Source organism: Cuculus canorus, chromosome 16 (genome assembly GCF_017976375.1).
Source record: "Cuculus canorus isolate bCucCan1 chromosome 16, bCucCan1.pri, whole genome shotgun sequence".
NCBI lineage: Eukaryota > Metazoa > Chordata > Aves > Cuculiformes > Cuculidae > Cuculus > Cuculus canorus.
Genome location: NC_071416.1, coordinates 16175380 through 16191998, shown reverse-complemented (window position 1 = coordinate 16191998; position 16619 = coordinate 16175380). Strand labels below are relative to the sequence as shown.

Sequence of the window (16619 nt, the reverse complement as noted above, 5' to 3'; positions counted from 1 at the left end):
CAGTTATTCACTGTAGTGTGAGTAGCCATATGGAAGTTGAACTAGTGAACTAGAAGATACACTGTATAGCAGCCAAACAGGCATGACACTTCAGAAGATGAACAAAAACAAAATAACCACCAAAATGAAAACCACCCTTGGATTGTATTTTAATAGTAAAATCATTTTTAAATTCTTCGCTATATACATAACATATCTACATTTGTGTCATTTTTATATATATATTTATTAAAAAAAATACGAGAATTTGAAAACCTTAAAATCATTCACCAAAACAATATTCACTCAACCTTCAGGGTCAGCAAGGCAATACTTGCCTCTAACATCACCTTCTGTTGCAGTCACTAGATTCAGAAATTTCCCTGATTGCTGAACATACACCATTCACTATTTCTTAGTGCAAACTGTACAGTAACTTATTGTTCTCAGCCCTCTGTAAGACTCAGGTTTCATCTTATTTCCATATACTTCTGACACCCATTTATGGCTAAAATGATTTTAGCTATTTTACAATGTTAGCCTACATAGTTTCCCCCCCCTACCTATCCTCAAGCCCTCCCCCCACCCAAAAAATGTAAGACAAATGATCATTCATGCATGTTTCGGTCACACAGGGATCAATGGACATTTAAGGCTAGAAGCCTAGACTCTAACAGTGTTTAAAAAAACCCTAAGTGAATCATTTCAGTGCAAAGTGGACTACGTAGTTTACATCTCAGCTAGAGTTCTTTACAGATATTTTAAACACATTTAATTCTGCACATCAGATTAGGTTGCCTGATACCTTGTTCTAACTAGCTACTTGGAATAAGAAGTTAGAAGGATTCTTCTGGGTTTCCTTTTAATAAAAAAAACTAAAGTCTATTCATAATCAAGTGTTGTTTGGGGGTCAAACTGTACAGAGCCTAGCACAACAGAGTCCTGGCTCTCAGCTAGGGTTCCTATGTGCTACAGTAATACAGATAAATATTATTATCCAATTTACACCCGTAACTTATGGGTTTACTTTGACAGGAGTCACAAATGAGCTCTGATTTTTAACCAGGCCGGTGCTTTACTTGCTGGACTACACTACAGACTTCGCAGTGAATTTGGAAGCAAGCATAACATTTATACTTACAATTTCCATAACCACAAAGGAAAAGCGTGCTCTGAGAACCAAAATCCTGCAATTCTTAGACAAGGCTCCACCTAGACTAGTGGTGGCCTTATGAGAGGGGGAAAAAATGTCAGATTAAAAACCAAAGATTGATCAGAGCCAAGGAAATCAGCCTGCCACAGTGACTATAACAAGCTATGAAATACAGTACAAAGAGAAACAAAAAGTCATCTGAACAAATAACCCAGAAAGACTTCATCATTATAATGATTTTACCACCTTTAAGAACTCAACATATTAAATATTTATTAAAAATAAACTGTTTCCAAATTACCTATTTACAGTACAAAAACAGTACTTAATACATGTGCAACAAAAAGTAAAGGAAATCAGTACTCGTCTGGAAGGACAACACTCTAGGTATAATTTAAGTGACATGAATACAGGTTCACCTTTTTAAAATACCATACAGTAAAACCAGAAGGATGATATTGGCAACACCAGAGAAATAAAGCACGTATTGCCTAGATTCAGATTACATAAGCTTGAAATAAACAACCAGGAGATAAGAGGAGAAGAACAAAACATAAACACAAAAGGAAGGGATGCTGTGGTGTTTGCATTCTGGAGATCAAAAAATGCAGACACACTTTGAAAAATAGTCGTTGTTGGCAAAATAAGCCATTCATGTAATCTTGCACATTTTAAAGTCATATTTTATCAAAAACTGGCAGTAACTTTATCACTTATAGAAAAGGAGAACCTTAATTTTTAGGTTTTATTTTCAAGCCTTGCATGGTTGCATTTGGGCAAGGAGATGGTTGCAATGGAACGGAAAGGTGCAACACCACTTTTCTACAATGCAACAGCTGCCAAGTTTTAGAGAAAAATGTGCTCTTCTCCCCCATTTAAATTGAAAAGTAATGATTATTTAGGAGATACCTAAAGTATAGCAGCATGAAATCTAATGTATCTGCAGCATCTGTGAAGCCACAAAAATCCAGAACCTGATCACTGTCACTTGATCACTGAACCACAGTTCCAAATATCTGGACATGTCATTTTTGTAAGAGGTCAGTGTATTTATTTATCAGTGGAGTCAGAACATTAGTTAGGATAGCCCTTTCCCCTCCCCTTTCCTTCCCCTCCAAAACAGACTAATCAAGTCTATCTATAAACTACATGGGACAGCTGGGACGATTTGTAGTTTAGCTGATTGTTCGGCATGAATCTGTGGAGCTCGCTTTTTCTACAGCAGGGATCGTAATAGTAAGCATTGAGGCAAGTGTCACATGAGACTTTTGAGCAAAACGTGCAAGTGTTTGTAGCTCCAGATCGGTTACAAAAACCACAGCGTGAGGTGCCTGAAGGTTTGGATTTTGAACCGAGTTGAGCAGCTCGCTCTTGACTCTGAGTCTGTGATGCGTACTGAGATTTCTCCCTTAAAGCAGATGCAGGAGATAAGCCGTCATTTGGAAGTGGTTTGATTGAATAGGTGCTCTGTTTCACTGCGGAGTATTCCTGCCTAGAGTTGAATAGATTGTCACACTTTTGGCAAACAGAAGTGCCACAAGGTACGCCACAGTTTTGGCACTTGAGGGAAGCTGTCTCTTTGGCTAGGTGGGTGCGTTTGTGGTAAACAGGGTTGGCATCATTTCTCAACAGCCATACATCAGGCTTAATAGCATCTTGTCTTTTAAAGTTCAACATACTTCTAGAATCAGGATCAGTATATAAATCTAAGTCCTCTTGAGCAGAAAAATAGGAGCTATAAGGGACATTTGTTCTTAGCATGCCATTGTGATGAGATGAAGTTGGCAAGAATTCATCTGAACACCCATGTGGGGAGCTTGACACTGTCAGAAGAGAGGGTGATGGACGGATAATTTCATCTTTAATGTCATCTTCTGCATCAACTAAGATTGGTTCCTTCCTGAGACTCAGTGAGCTCATCAAAGGTGGTTTCTTACTTTCCCAATAATTATCGTATGTGTCCACTGATTTAGAAGGTTTGCTCACCTTTGGCTTGAAATAATCTTTAGAGGCCCGTTCACTTGCCGATTTCTGGAGTACCATGCGTGCCATGGAAGTATTTAAGTTTTCTCTGCACTCTGCACGCCGTTTCATGGCTTCTGAGCAGCCCCTCACATCTTCATTGCTATTTTTTCGTTCATTTATGACATCAATCTCTGAATAACCTTTATCCTTCACTTGCAAGTGAATTTCAAGAAGCTGCTCACATTCCACTTTGGCCAAAAATAGTTCAAATGAAACCATTTTCACTTGAATGGCATCAACCTGCTCTTTGAGCTTATAAATTGTTCCCAGTTCTTGGACATAGCCCATGTAGTTCAAAATCTGCCTTACATCATCTTCAGTTAGAGCAGACTTTACATAATAAACAAAGGGTCCAGTGTAGGTCTAAGGGGGGTGGGGGGAAATAAAAGGAAAACTAGGTTACAAATTCAGTGGTACACTAGACGTTCAGATAATTCAGTGACAGATTCTATATAATTAAATAGAATAACAACAGTGAGCACATGCAACTCCCATGGAAAGATGAACTCCATTTCTGCATGTCTCCTGTCCAGCAGATGGAAATTCCACATGAGGCAAACTCAAAGTAGGAGAGTTTTCATTCATATTAAAATCCTAATTAGCATAATGTCCTCCCTGTTGATTTAAATCACTATGCTATACACTGACATTAACTTTTATGCATACCAGACGTTTTTGAGTTTACAAGCCAGTCTACCATAAAAGGTGAAAAGGCAGAGATTTCATATGTTGCCCCCAGACAGGGGGCTAGTTAGAAAAAAGAGGAATTCTGACTTACTGTGGCAGTACTAAAGTCCTCTTCAATTCAGCTCTAATATACTCAAGATGGTCACCTTTTTGTGTACTATTACCATGCAGTTTCAAATGTCCGTTTTATTTAGTTTCATATTAGGTCAAGAACTTCCAATAAAAAAGCCCTCAGAACAAAGACAGGAGTTTGTGCAACTGAAATATCCTTAGCATCTGGCATACCGGAGGTATATTCTTAACCCGGTTCCAACTGTTCTGGATTACAGGCAAGAGCAGCCTGCCCATCACATCTTTGTACGGATCACAAAGAAAGGTAGTTTCCCCCTTAGGGAAACAGAGGCATCCCAAATGCTCTAATAATATGCAAATTATCTGCTAAATAGTGTCTTTAAGAAAAGCAAACAAAAATACACATCACTAGTGTGCACAGCCTGCAAATGATTTTAGACACCTACATCAGCAGTGGTTTTTATCCAGCTTTCAAGTCCCAAAACTGTTAAGTCACCTGCAACACTACTGAAATGCTGCAGCAGCTTTGAATAACAGAACATGTAGAAGATATAAGAGAAAAAAACAACAGCACAGAACTCACTACCTGACTTCCAGCACCCAAGCCGAGCAATACACACGTTCCTACTTTTCCCTCTGAGATCCTAGCACAGGTAAATAATTTGAAAGTATATTAAAATCAAAGCTTCATGAATTCAGAACTGACAAGCAAGCAAAATATATTCTGGAAAACAATTCTTTCAGAGAAGTTCCTTTACCATTATCATATAAACTGTGGGAGCCTCAGCAAAGCATCCATTTGAAAGCATGCATTGATCGTTAGCACTTGTGCTCCATTAATAGCTGTTGCAAGACAAAAACCAAGCCCTGAGTGAGCTTAAACACAACTTGACCACTCACTCTAATGAAAGCATCTCCAAGGAGAAATTAAAACACTGAAGCAGGGTAGGCTGAACAAAAACCTTAAATAAGCTCTTCCTGTATTTTATGGTTACATTATAAATACAGCCAGTACTTGTACTTCTGCTCTCAGTATACCGTCACCAGCACAAACTTCACTTATTTTGCATAGAAATTTTCCTAGAGCTTCAGTTTACCAACTGCATGTAGACAAATATATAAATCACACTAATAGGTGGAAAAAAGAAGTCTTTAAACGAAACTCATGAAATGTGTTAAAAAAAACCCACAAATAATTTTCTTACTATGGCCACACAAAATGTCTTACCTTAATATTTTTGAACTCCTTTTTCCAGGGGTAAAGGAAGAGATTAATTCCAACTGTCTCGAGCATGCCGAATGCATTATGGAGAGAATGTAAACTAGAGGATTTCACAGATCTCAGTGAGTTTTCAGCCATCTCATAAAATTTTATCAACCGGAATCTATAAAAGGGATCAATTTTGGGAAGGCAAAGTAAGGCTGCTGCTGCCACTCGCAAATACTCATCATTAATAGGACGTTGCTTGTTGTCAGAGGCATTCAGTTTGCATTCATGGAACTGTACATACTTCCTAAATAAATCGTCTTTATATTTCGTATCCATTGAAATCAGTTTTTATCTCGCACTTGGGCAGCTACCTTGTCTCTTTCATGGTTATTTGGCAGAGGGTTGATTATCTGGCATTAAGAATCTTCAGCAGTGGCAACTCTTCTGGAATAAAAATTGAAAACAAAGACAAGTCATCACAGTTGCATAAATCCCAGATGTCCATCTGCTTCACAGGATTCTATAAAATGTTCCACAGAGCAGCAGAACAGCCTTTTTAGGTTTCTGAAAAAGCACAAGAGTCTACAGAAACACTTTTGTCCTGCTTTCCCCATCATCATTCTCTACTCTTCCTCCAGTTATCTACCTAAAATATCACAACAAATGTGAATCGAGCAGGGCACTGAGAGCGAGATACAATAAAGCTGGTGTGGGTTCAAGAGCAGATCAAGGGTTCCTTGGAGGGAATCAAGGCAAAGTAGCTCAGAGCAAAAAACTGGAAGAAGCATGAGCCTTTAGGGTCTCTTCTCTGCCCCAAACAACTTTATCATTATCTTAATCAGCCAGTGTTTGCCCTGCATAGCAGCAGAAGGATTTTAAAAAATCCCACAAGAAATTTCATTTTGCTCAACTTGCGAAAACATCTACTTTTCTTTTTTCCTCTAGTGGCACAGACTGAGCGGATTAATTAACTTTGCTTTTCTATTTCTAAGATTTTCCTCAGCTTTCGCCTGACACTCACATTCCCCCTGACAGTGTGTACAGGCCATCGCTGTGCTGGGAGGGCTCTGCAGCCACCCTACAGAGAACAGACTCTCTGAACACTGCAAAGTACTGCCAAAGTTTCAGGTGAATGCTGGCAGCTGCAAAGAAGATTGTAACCTTTTCAGCAACAAGCTGCACCTGCCATTTTTAGCTGCTTTATCAGAACAGAGCAAAATCATTATGCTTTTTATATCACAGATATTTTTGTTTGCAGGGGTAGTTGCTTTTCTGTATACACCGATCTACATTTTCACTTAATTGAACTCACATGCTATACATAAAAGGCTGGTGACAAAAGAAGCTTCCTAATGCTATTTTACTGAAACCAAGGTAATTGGAAGGCCAGCAGACTTCACCTCAACCGTCTGAGGAACTTGTGATCAAAAAGCAGACCACAGGCTTAGCTTTTTAGATCAAAATGCAATCTAACCCTTATGGACTTCCCAACCATGAACCAAAGGGAGGGGGGAGGCAAGGGAAATCAATGCACTGTTTTGGTTCTAGTCAGTCTGAAACAGCACTTCAGAAAACACTTCCCACCCAATATTAATTGCAGCTGCCAGAATACTGATCAATGCCCTCAAACACTCCTGGTAAAATAAAAATTACTGCTAAGAGTAACATCAGCTGAATGAAAGGAGCCATAACACAAAATACATAGAAGGAAAAAACCCAAACAAACAAACCCACAAACAAACAACCAAGAGGCTAGGAAAACAAACAAAAATATCAACAGCCTAGCAGTTACATTACTTGATGAAAGGCTGCACTTAAAGTCGTGTGGGAAAAGTTAACTAGCAGTTTCTGCTCAAAGGCAAATTGCTCTTGGTCTTTCCACAATCTGAAATTGCACTGATGTCAAGAGACAAGTTGTGAATCACAGGAAATGTGGAGTTCTAAATTAACATCGGAGCATAAGGGACGGGCAAACCCTCCTCTCTCCCCAGATCTTTCCTCCTTAACTTGTGTAAGATGAAGTCTGTGGACAACGACAACAAAACACCTGCTCCTGAGCAAGAGGAGCTCCATGGGAGAATTTCAGAGGAATATCTTTGTCTGACACATCAGTAATACAGCCCCAGGACACAGAACGATCCGGTGCTGACAAGAACCTGGCTTAAGTATTTCCACCTCCACTGTTAACAACTACTACACAAAAGCTTGGTTGCATGTAGGAGACATCAGGCTTAGGGAAGTCCCCACATGAAAGTCCTTCATCAAGGCCCGACAGACTATGACAATCCAAGCCTCTGCCAGCTCTGATTTTGACTCACGGCTTGTACACAAGGCAGAGTTCACACAGCTGAAAGGCAAAGCACAATAAAGCAAAGGCAGCAGTAAGCCTTCAGAGAGCTGCTCCTCCACACGCAGAGCTTCCATACGCAAAACATCCCCATCCTCGCAGCCCACCCCGCGCAGGCAGGCTCCCAGCAGCCAACAACCATGGTTACACAGCTCAATAAAAACCTCAACACGTGAGTAGGCATAGACAAATATAGTTTTAAGAAGCAGACTGGCTGACAGAACAGATAAGGTAACAAGGCTGTTTTGCTGCACATTATCGACTGAAAACTTCAGGATTTCATGGAGATGTGTGAATAATAAGCCCTGATCTGAGCCTAGCTTCTACTAATGAGACAAAGAAACATTTCTGTTCACCTCCTGGGTCTAAAACCGAGCTGAGGGATCCAACCCACGACTGCTTGGCAGTCCACAGCCATGCAAAAACCCCAGCAGCAACGGGGTATAAACTCAGGATGGATACAACCTGCTCCTTACTCACACTAAACAGACCAGAAATGCCAGCCTTCTGCCAGACATTAAAACATCACCCTGAACATAGAGGCTAACAATAGCAGAGCAGCGCAACACACTGCTGGGGAGTCTCAGGGGGTAAAAGGAAGGAGAGAGAGAGGAGCAAAGGACAGGAGGGAGAGGAGGAGGGGCAAAAGGCGGGGGGGGGGGGGGGCAAAGGGCGGGAGAAAGAGAAGGGGGACAAAAGGCGGGTGGAAGAGGAGGAGGAGAAGGGGGACAAAAGGCGGGTGGAAGAGGAGGAGACACTACGCACATCTACGGTCCCCTCGGCTTTCACGGTCACCCCTGCCGCAGCGCCAGCTTTCCCCGGGCACCAGGACGCAGCGGCAGCCAACGCCGCCCCAGGGCCCGCAGTTCCCTCTCCTCCCCGCAGGGCTCGGCCCTCACCGCTCTGCGCCCGCCACTGCTGCTCAGCAGGAAGCACCCGGTGAGCCGGATGCGGACCCCTCAAACGCTCCTACGACGTCCCGGCAGAGCCAGCACCCCGGTTTTCCCAAGCACAGCCGCCCTCTCTGCTCGCGCTGCCGGGAGCGGCACAGACACTGCTGCCTGCGAGAGGGGGCGGCTGACAGCGGCGCCCCGGAAGTAGATGTCGGGGAGGCGGGATTCCGCCTCCTGCTACTGCGATCACTTCCGCCGCGTGACGTCAAGAAGGGCGGGACCACGACACTCATGGCCACGCCCGCTCCCTCGTGACCACGCCTCTCACTAGGGGCGTGGTCTCGCGGCGGAGCTGATCTGCGCGTGCGTGCGCAGAGCCCTCCGCTTGGCGGACAGAAAGGGGCGGGGCGAGGCGGGGCGGGCTGAGACGAGGAGCCAAGATGGCGGCGGCCGGTGGTGGCGGGGGTTCCTCCCGCTCTCCTGAGCGGTGTCATGACCCGCTGTCGCGGTTCATTTGTCCTGTGTGTCTCGAGGTGTACGAGAGCCCGGTGCGCGTCCCCTGCGGACATGTGTGAGCGGCTGCCGCGTGTTGGGACCCTGAGGAGGGACTTGGGCCTGGGCCTGCTAGGGGATGCCTTGGGGGGTGATGCCTTGAGGGGGGAGAATATGCCTTGGGGAGGAGGGGGAAAAGCCCTTTGGGAGAGGAAATTGAGGGGGAGCCCTTTGGGACGGGGAAGGGGGGTGTGGGGGGAGCCCTTTAGGAAGGAAAGGCGGGGGGCGGGGGTGGAGGCCTCGGGGAAGTGGGGATGTCATGGGGGGGCCCAGTTGCTCTTCGCTTTTGTCTTTCCATCCCTCGGGAGGGATTGGGCTGGGGCGGTCAAGGCCCCAGCACGGGTGGTTGGGGCTGGAGCCCGTTGAGGGGTGATGGGGTCAGGGAGCGCTGCCTGAGGAGTTACAGGATATGCTTTTTGGAAGCAGCCTCTTAGGGGTAGCCTTGGGCTGCCATGAAAGGAGAAGAAAAAGAAGTAGCAAGGGAAAAAAGCTACTATACTTTCACTTTCGATTGTTTTTTCATCTGAAGGAGGTGGGAAGGAGGGAGCAGAGCACTGCCCACAGGCTGATAACACCAAGCATAACAATCTCCCTTCCTGTCCAAATGCCAGCAGGCCGCTGTTTCATTAGATGCCTTGTCTTGAGACTCTGCTGTCACTTAGGGCAGGTGACATGGAAGGGCTCTGTTTGTTTATCCTGTGTCTCCCAGAGGGCTGTTCTCACCACCTACACTGTTCTTCTTCCACCTAGCTTTTGCACTCCGTGCCTGCAGGAATGTCTTAAGCCGAAAAAGCCAGTATGTGGTGTCTGCCGCAGTACCCTGTCACCTGGTAGCAGAGCTCTGGACTTGGAAAAGCAAATTGAAACGACAGAAACCACATGCAATGGCTGCAATAAAAAAGTATGATAGTATTTGGAAATTAAGTGCATAAGGTGTGCCTGCTTGGCCTTAACTGCTTAGAGCGAAATAAAGTGTTTGTTCTTCATCTTTCTGCAGAATCAGATGAAGATATTTGTTCTGACAAGTGTGATTTTATAGAGGCAGCACCTTTGCTTTCTGCAGATTACTAAAATTATAGTAAAATATTGCTTCTGAAGTTGCTTCTGGGAGGGACACTGTAATGAAACTGTGGATGTGGGTTTCAGACAGTGATCTCTTTGGCTCTTATCAGAAATTTATTTGTTTTATTTGAAGTAGTTATGAGTCATTGTTGTCTTATATGGGTGGTGTATTCCATAGACTTATTGTTAGGGTCTAGCATGTTAATACCTGTATGGAGTTCTTCCTGTCATTTCCTTTCTTTATAAAATGGGACTTCTTAGTGTTAATTTAATGTATGAGAAAATATTTTGGCAAATGACAAAACAACAAGAAAAGTATAATTAAACACACTAAGGTGAGGGCAACGGTTCAGTTAATTTCACTTTTTATTTCTGGGTAGTGTCTTCATTCTGTCTTCATTCCGTGTGATAGAAAACTGTAGTGCTTTGAATTATGGATTTTCTCATTGTAAATTTGAATTTTCATGAATAGGAATGAACAAATAGCAATCAGTCTACACCAAGATCTGTACTAAAAGCCAAATTATTTTCCATACACTGTCTCTTCCTAGTGACCAGGTGAACCAGCTTTATATAAGGTGCTATTTTTCTACTATAGTAACGATTAAGAAAAGTGAGCTATTCTGAATAGTGTTGTACTTGTAAAAGACTATAGGCAGCAAAGTTACAGGTTGACTGATCTATAATCTCAAAGCTTTCTGCCTTACCAGCTGAAGTGTTTGAGTTTTCTTGCTTTAACACTGTCTGCAGAAAGGTGCTTTGTTTTATACGTTTACTACTTCTGCTGAAAAGTGTAGAAGTAGCTGAAAATAGCTTAAATTAACCTTGCTATGCAATTGTTGCCTGCACAGATGTATCTCTCAAAGATGCGTAGCCATGCAGCTTCTTGTTCGAAGTACCAGAATTATATAATGGAAGGTGTGAAAGCTGTAACTAAAGAACCACTTCACAACACCAGGTAACTAGTGCTTCTCAGGAAATACTTGACTTACGTCACAAAAAACAGGGCTGTTGCTTATTAATCATTATTAAATCTCCATTTTGATTCTTCCAAGAAGAGTCTTTTTATCTTTTGAACTGCATTGTGGAGTTTCATGCAAACTGTAGAACTTCGGAGTAAAAGCAGACTTTACTTCTTTGCTTACTTTGGGTATTAATTGTTTTAATTCTTTCGCATTGTGAAAAACTAAACTTTAGTCCTGCATTTGACTGTGCACAGGCAAACTGTTCTGCTTTCTGCATAGCCCCTGCTCTAGACATCTTAAAGATCAGGGTACTCAGTAAAAGCAGATATTTTTTAAATAAAAACTTTACCTTTCTGTCTTGGTTGTGGTAACTTATAATGAAAGGAAGTCAGAATTGGTTGCATTGCACTCTTGTGCATTGTAGCACACTGGGTGGTACCCTGGGCACCTTGGCCGAGGAGGAATCAAACCAAATGAAATAGTAAATTGCATTGATGTTTGTAGAGGAGCTCTCATTCTGTGTAAATATGGATGGTACTAGCTGTTTCTTAATCACTGGGAATTAAAAAAGCTGATTCTTAAAACTAGCTTGTTGTACTTGCACAGACTCAGGCTATTGCTTTAAATTATTTGTGTTAAGAGGTAGTAAGACAACTTTTGAAATGCTAAAGCTTCTACTTTTAGCTTCCTTACAATAACAAATAACCTCTTTTTCTCTCCCCAACCAGGAACTTCCCAAATCGCTTTACTTTTCCTTGTCCATATTGCAGCGAGAAAAACTTTGATCAAGAAGGACTAGTTGAACACTGCAAAACATGGCACAGCATGGATGCAAAACAAGTGGTAATAAGTCTTGGTGCAAGAATTGCAATGAAGTCTAGTCTTAAATCCCCTTGAAACAATGAGTTAGAGACTTGCTCTTGAAGTTAAGTACATATTTATCATTACTCCTGTTAAAATAAAATGTGGGTATGCTGATCGTGCATTCAACTTTCATGTAATTTTGATGTTGGGTTTTGATATGTTCTTTGGAGGTGACTCATCTCTATTCCTCTTGCAGCTAGGTCACATCCTCCTTTCATACTTGAAAAATGGCAGACATTCAAAGTTAATTAAGCACAGTAACAAACAAAATTAGTGAGATATAATTTCAAAAATATGTCAGGCATTTCATTTTCCTCCCCACTGCTTTCAGCAAGAAGATATTATAAACTGTTGGGAAAAGTGCTTGCAAAAAATGGTGGATCATCTGTATCTGCCGATACTTCCTCTCATATAAAAGGAGTTGCAAACCATGACACTGAATTTGAAACTTTAATTTTTCTGAAAAGTTTTGGGTTTTTTGTTTTTTTTTTTAATTCCAAGTTCTTTAGGGAAAAAGCCATTTTTTTATTCTTGGAAGAAAGTGATATTTGCAAAGGAGATCAAAAAAATCTTTTCTGTTACTGAGCAAACAATTGTAGTGAATTGTGATTTTCAGAATATGGGGAGAAGAGTAAGCCAGTTTAGGTGTCTAAATTTTTAATTGAAGTTGTTTGGGATTACCTGAGGCTTTTGTATTAAATGTCCCAAAAAACTAATTGACATCACTTTGCATATAGAATAGGGATTGTCACAAACTTCAAAGTACAGTCTTCCATGCTGTCTCTGTCCTGCCCTACCTACATAAATGTTAAAGCACTTAAGCATCAGGGCTTAACTGGCTTTTTTGGGTTTTTCTTGAAGGTTTGCCCAATCTGTGCTGCAATGCCATGGGGGGATCCAAATTACAGGAGTGCTAACTTCATGGAGCACCTTCAAAGACGACATCGCTTTTCGTATGATACTTTTGTGGTATGTGTTTCCTCACCCTTGGAATACAGCCTGATGTCTCTTAAAACCCAGCTTTATCATGTAGCCACTGCTCTGGGATCTCACTCATCCATGCAGGTGTTATCATGAGAGAAATTATTGGCAAGTCAAAGGAAGAGAGAATTTTTTTCTGTTCTTATTTGATGTTGTGCTAACCAGCATGGCTGTGGCAGTAAAACAATTTCTGTACCCCTTGTTCATAGGATTATGATGCTGATGAAGATGATATGATGGCACAGGTTTTGATGCGTTCTTTGCGAGATAAATGAACCAACTAGAAGATTAAATGTAAAATCAAGCTTCCATGATGGGGAAATGCCCAGCATCCTCGCACTTCTCCCTGTACATCCCAAGATGAACTCAGGCATTGAGAAATACAGAAGACTTTTTAATCCCTATCTCAGTTTCAAATCCTGGTTTGATATTTCTGTACTGCTCAGTCTTTTGTTAACGTGGTCTATGCCGGTTAACCCTGTCAGCCTAAATTTCTTACTTGCTTCACACACAGCGCTTAATTGTAGGTCAACATGGAGGACACAAATCTGTTTTTCTGTACCTATGCCTATTTCTTTCTTTTGCAGCTGTGTTCATTTGACTGTCTAAAAACAAAAACCTTCCAAATGGAATAGCCTGACCTAGTTAATAAGTATTTCTTCCCATTCTTATTTACATATCTTAAATGATAGTATGAGAGGTGTATTTGTAGCTCTGTTTTCCTTTAGTGAGACCTCTTGGTGCTAACTGTAATTGTCAAACCAGCTCTCATTTAACGTGACCTATGATGCTTGTGATTTCATAATATATCCCAGTGTTTAAATTCTTACATGCAGCCTCTCAACTGTATGGAAAACATATCTTCAGTACGAGTCTTTAAATGTTCTTAGAAAATCTTTGCACCTGTGTAAGAAATTAGTTCAGAATATTTTAGTTTTATGCATGATTATTACTTTCTTCCATATTTTGACCATAATTTCTAGCCTGGAAAATAAACTTTTAATGTTGGTCTTAGTTAAAATGCATCATTCTTTTAACTGTCGTAGCAAATATTAATCGTATTTGCTGGCTTTATGATTAAATTGGTGGTTTTGAAACTGGTTTTCTAGTGATTATAGCCTTATGCTGATAGGGGAATTCAGAAGTTTTTTCCAATACCTCTGATTTCTATTTAAACTAAAATTTTTTGTATATATTCCTAGTTTTTCTGTCTCTCAAGGCAAGCTGGTAGCAAAACGTGCCAATAATTCATAGCACTTGCAAAGCACTACCTGCCTGCATTACAGATTTTAACAGGTATTTTGAATTCCTGTTCTTCATTTAAATGCTGCTAAAGTAGCTGTACTTAAGATTGTTTTCCATGCGATGTTATACATGTAGTATGCAGGTATAGTTTTCAAAGAAAAAATGAAATATAACCCAGAAAGCAGGATGACAATTCCAGTACATGGTAAATGGATACTCTGAATTCACGTCCACACTTCTACTGTAGAGATTCCTTTTCGGTTTGATGTTTTCATTAATGGCACAGTCAAGATGCTGAGATCTAACAATCTTGTAAATCACAGTAGTGTTGAGATGTCTAGTCTAATTTAAGCACATTTAATTGGAGCAGTGGACCTGCACCACCACAGAACTGAGTAATAATTAATTTATTTGATCAGTAAACATAATACAATTGCACTCTGCAGAAAGCAGCATAGCCTTACCCTTAAAAGAATGAAATACGCCACAGCTAAAACCTCTGGATTAAGCTTTGCATCCAGCCAGACCTCTAACGTATTTAAGTTGAACTTGGTTTTAGTGTGTTTTCCCCAACTTGGTATGGACTTACCCTTAAGTATCTGCTTGGTGACTGGAAGCTCAGTCTTGGCTGGGGTAGGGGCAGAATCTCATGTGCTGTGGAAATGTACCGAGTTTGGGGTTGGTTATTTGTAATGCTTGGTCTGCAAAGAGATTACGTTATGTTAGTGGTTGGATGGGGATTTCTGGGTTCTGGCTAGAATGCCCTTTGGTGATTGATGGGATTCTAGATTTCTGCTACTATTCTAAGTGCACTTCCATGCAATTCTGATAAAATGTTAAGGAGCAAGTAGAAGCTTCCAAGCAATTACTTTATCATGTTTTTGACTTTTGAAGACAAGTTGCAAATAAACATCATTTAATTTATGAAATCCTATCTTTGTGTCAACTCTTATCATTTCTTTGTCACGGTCAATACATTTCATTTCAGCACCTCCCTAAAAATGCTTTTTGCCGGCTGTGTAACGCTGCAGACTGCACAATAGACACTGAGAAAATGCAGGCTTCAACTTTTGGCTTCCCTTGCCCTATCGCTGCTTCCCTTTCCCCCCACCCCAAAGAGCTCCTCCCCAGCTTTCCTGTAGGCAACATCCTTGTGCTTTCCTCAGTTTAGGCAGCTCCAAATGGGGTGTTGAAGGCTGGTGTGCAGCAGTGACTGGTCAGAAATTGCTAGTGCTGACTGATTGTGACCCAAACTTTGACAACAAAACTTGGGGTTTGTTTGCATCAGTTTGTTACTTGGGATTTATTTCTCAGAAGGTACAGACCAAAACTATTGACTGGAAAACTAGCTAGTTCTACTTTAGCTGTGATTACATTAGTGTATGAGTAAGAAGCAACGTGCTGGCACCTGCTGGCTTGATAACAGCAGAACTTGCAGCACTGCTGTGATGAGCATCTGTAGAACCACTCGGAGATAAACCTAGCCATTGACTTCCACTGCTGAAGAGCCTTTTGTCTCTACACTGCTGACTTCATCAACTCAACAAATACACAGGTGTTTACACATGCTCTGGTATGTCTTACTGATATTCGCTGGTTGATTTAAAAAAACATTCTTTCGAGAGGCGTATATGTTCTGTGTCCAGCCTCGATTCATCTCATCTGTGTGCAGAAACTCGTGATGAAAAAGACCCTTATAGAACAAGCTAGTCTGGGCTTCTAAATCCAGTGAAGTGTTACTGCAGAAGAGTGAAGTACTCTGCCAGAGCTACTCTCACCTTGTCAGCAGCCGATCTTCTGGCCCCAGCACATCCCAAGTGCCCATTGTTGGTGATAATGCAATCGAGTCACCTCCAACCTGTTAAATTCCCTGTGTCTGGCACAGGGAGTCAGTCTTAGGAAAATGATTAGCACAGAGGGAGAGGATCAGAATGGAAGGAGACAAGCTTGCAATTGAGCTATTTTAAATTAATCTCTCTCTATTCAAAGACTGGCCTTAATAGGTCTGATAGATTGTTGTCAGCATTAATTGCCTAACATAAAGGCATCGCTTCATCTGGAGTTGCAGCAGTAAATCCCTTGGTCTCCTTACATTGGGGGGATGCTGTAATAAGGCATTAATGGTATATTCTGGTTCTTCATGTCACCTGATTGACAGCAAATTGCTTCAAGGCTTTTGGCCACCTATACTGGATGTTACTGGTAAGACCCGTGTAAGAAGGACTAACCTCTCCTGACTAACCTCTCATGCAATGTCAAGGCTACGTTAGGTCACAGGAAGGCAAGTGAGGGATGTGCTCACAGCTTTAAAGCCTTTCTTTGGTTTAAATATGCTACAAACAACAGGGCATTTGCCTGATTTAGGGGTGGGGGTTTTGTTTGTTTTTCTAACACAGCTCAAGTCACAGTTGCGTTGGTCTGTGCTTCATTCTTCAAAAGCAATTCATTTTTTTATGGGTAAACTATGTTATTCTCCAGGTGATACAAGTGAGGACCGTTGAAACCACTAAGAAAACTTCCTTATCCTTTCCCAAAACTCCAGAGAATATTCAGTGCTTGACGAAAACAAGTGTCACCGCCACAG

General features: G+C 41.5%; 2 protein-coding genes across 4 annotated transcripts; one reads left to right on the top strand and one right to left on the bottom strand.

The window, feature by feature from the left end:
- Window positions 1–231: 231 nt before the first annotated feature.
- On the bottom strand, window positions 232–8591 carry SPATA2 (spermatogenesis associated 2). 2 transcript variants are annotated; one of them, XM_054081787.1, is made up of 3 exons: window positions 8373–8591; window positions 5145–5570; window positions 232–3520 (listed from the first exon to the last, which is right to left on the bottom strand). In XM_054081787.1, the coding sequence occupies exons 2-3, from the start codon at window positions 5460–5462 to the stop codon at window positions 2267–2269; spliced, it is 1572 nt and encodes a 523-aa protein (XP_053937762.1). In that variant the 5' UTR covers window positions 5463–5570; window positions 8373–8591; the 3' UTR covers window positions 232–2266. The 2 variants fall into 2 exon arrangements, with proteins under 2 accessions (XP_053937762.1, XP_053937764.1); XM_054081789.1 differs by having other exon boundaries at window positions 8239–8375.
- Window positions 8592–8780: 189 nt separating this feature from the next.
- On the top strand, window positions 8781–13811 carry RNF114 (ring finger protein 114). Of its 2 annotated transcripts, none has more exons than XM_009558763.2 (6): window positions 8781–8937; window positions 9669–9819; window positions 10832–10938; window positions 11674–11788; window positions 12671–12778; window positions 13000–13811. In XM_009558763.2, the coding sequence occupies exons 1-6, from the start codon at window positions 8807–8809 to the stop codon at window positions 13063–13065; spliced, it is 678 nt and encodes a 225-aa protein (XP_009557058.2). In that variant the 5' UTR covers window positions 8781–8806; the 3' UTR covers window positions 13066–13811. The 2 variants fall into 2 exon arrangements, with proteins under 2 accessions (XP_009557058.2, XP_053937819.1); XM_054081844.1 differs by having other exon boundaries at window positions 8791–8914.
- Window positions 13812–16619: the final 2808 nt, after the last annotated feature.

Coding starts and splice junctions, on each gene's coding strand:
- SPATA2 (XM_054081787.1), bottom strand. CDS start 5,462: ATGGATACGAAATATAAAGACGATTTATTTAGGAAGTATGTACAGTTC. Junction 3,521..5,144: donor AGGAGTTCAAAAATATTAAG/GTAAGACATTTT, acceptor CACCCCCCTTAG/ACCTACACTGGACCCTTTGT.
- RNF114 (XM_009558763.2), top strand. CDS start 8,807: ATGGCGGCGGCCGGTGGTGGCGGGGGTTCCTCCCGCTCTCCTGAGCGG. Junction 11,789..12,670: donor GCATGGATGCAAAACAAGTG/GTAATAAGTCTT, acceptor TTTTTCTTGAAG/GTTTGCCCAATCTGTGCTGC. Junction 12,779..12,999: donor TTTCGTATGATACTTTTGTG/GTATGTGTTTCC, acceptor CCTTGTTCATAG/GATTATGATGCTGATGAAGA.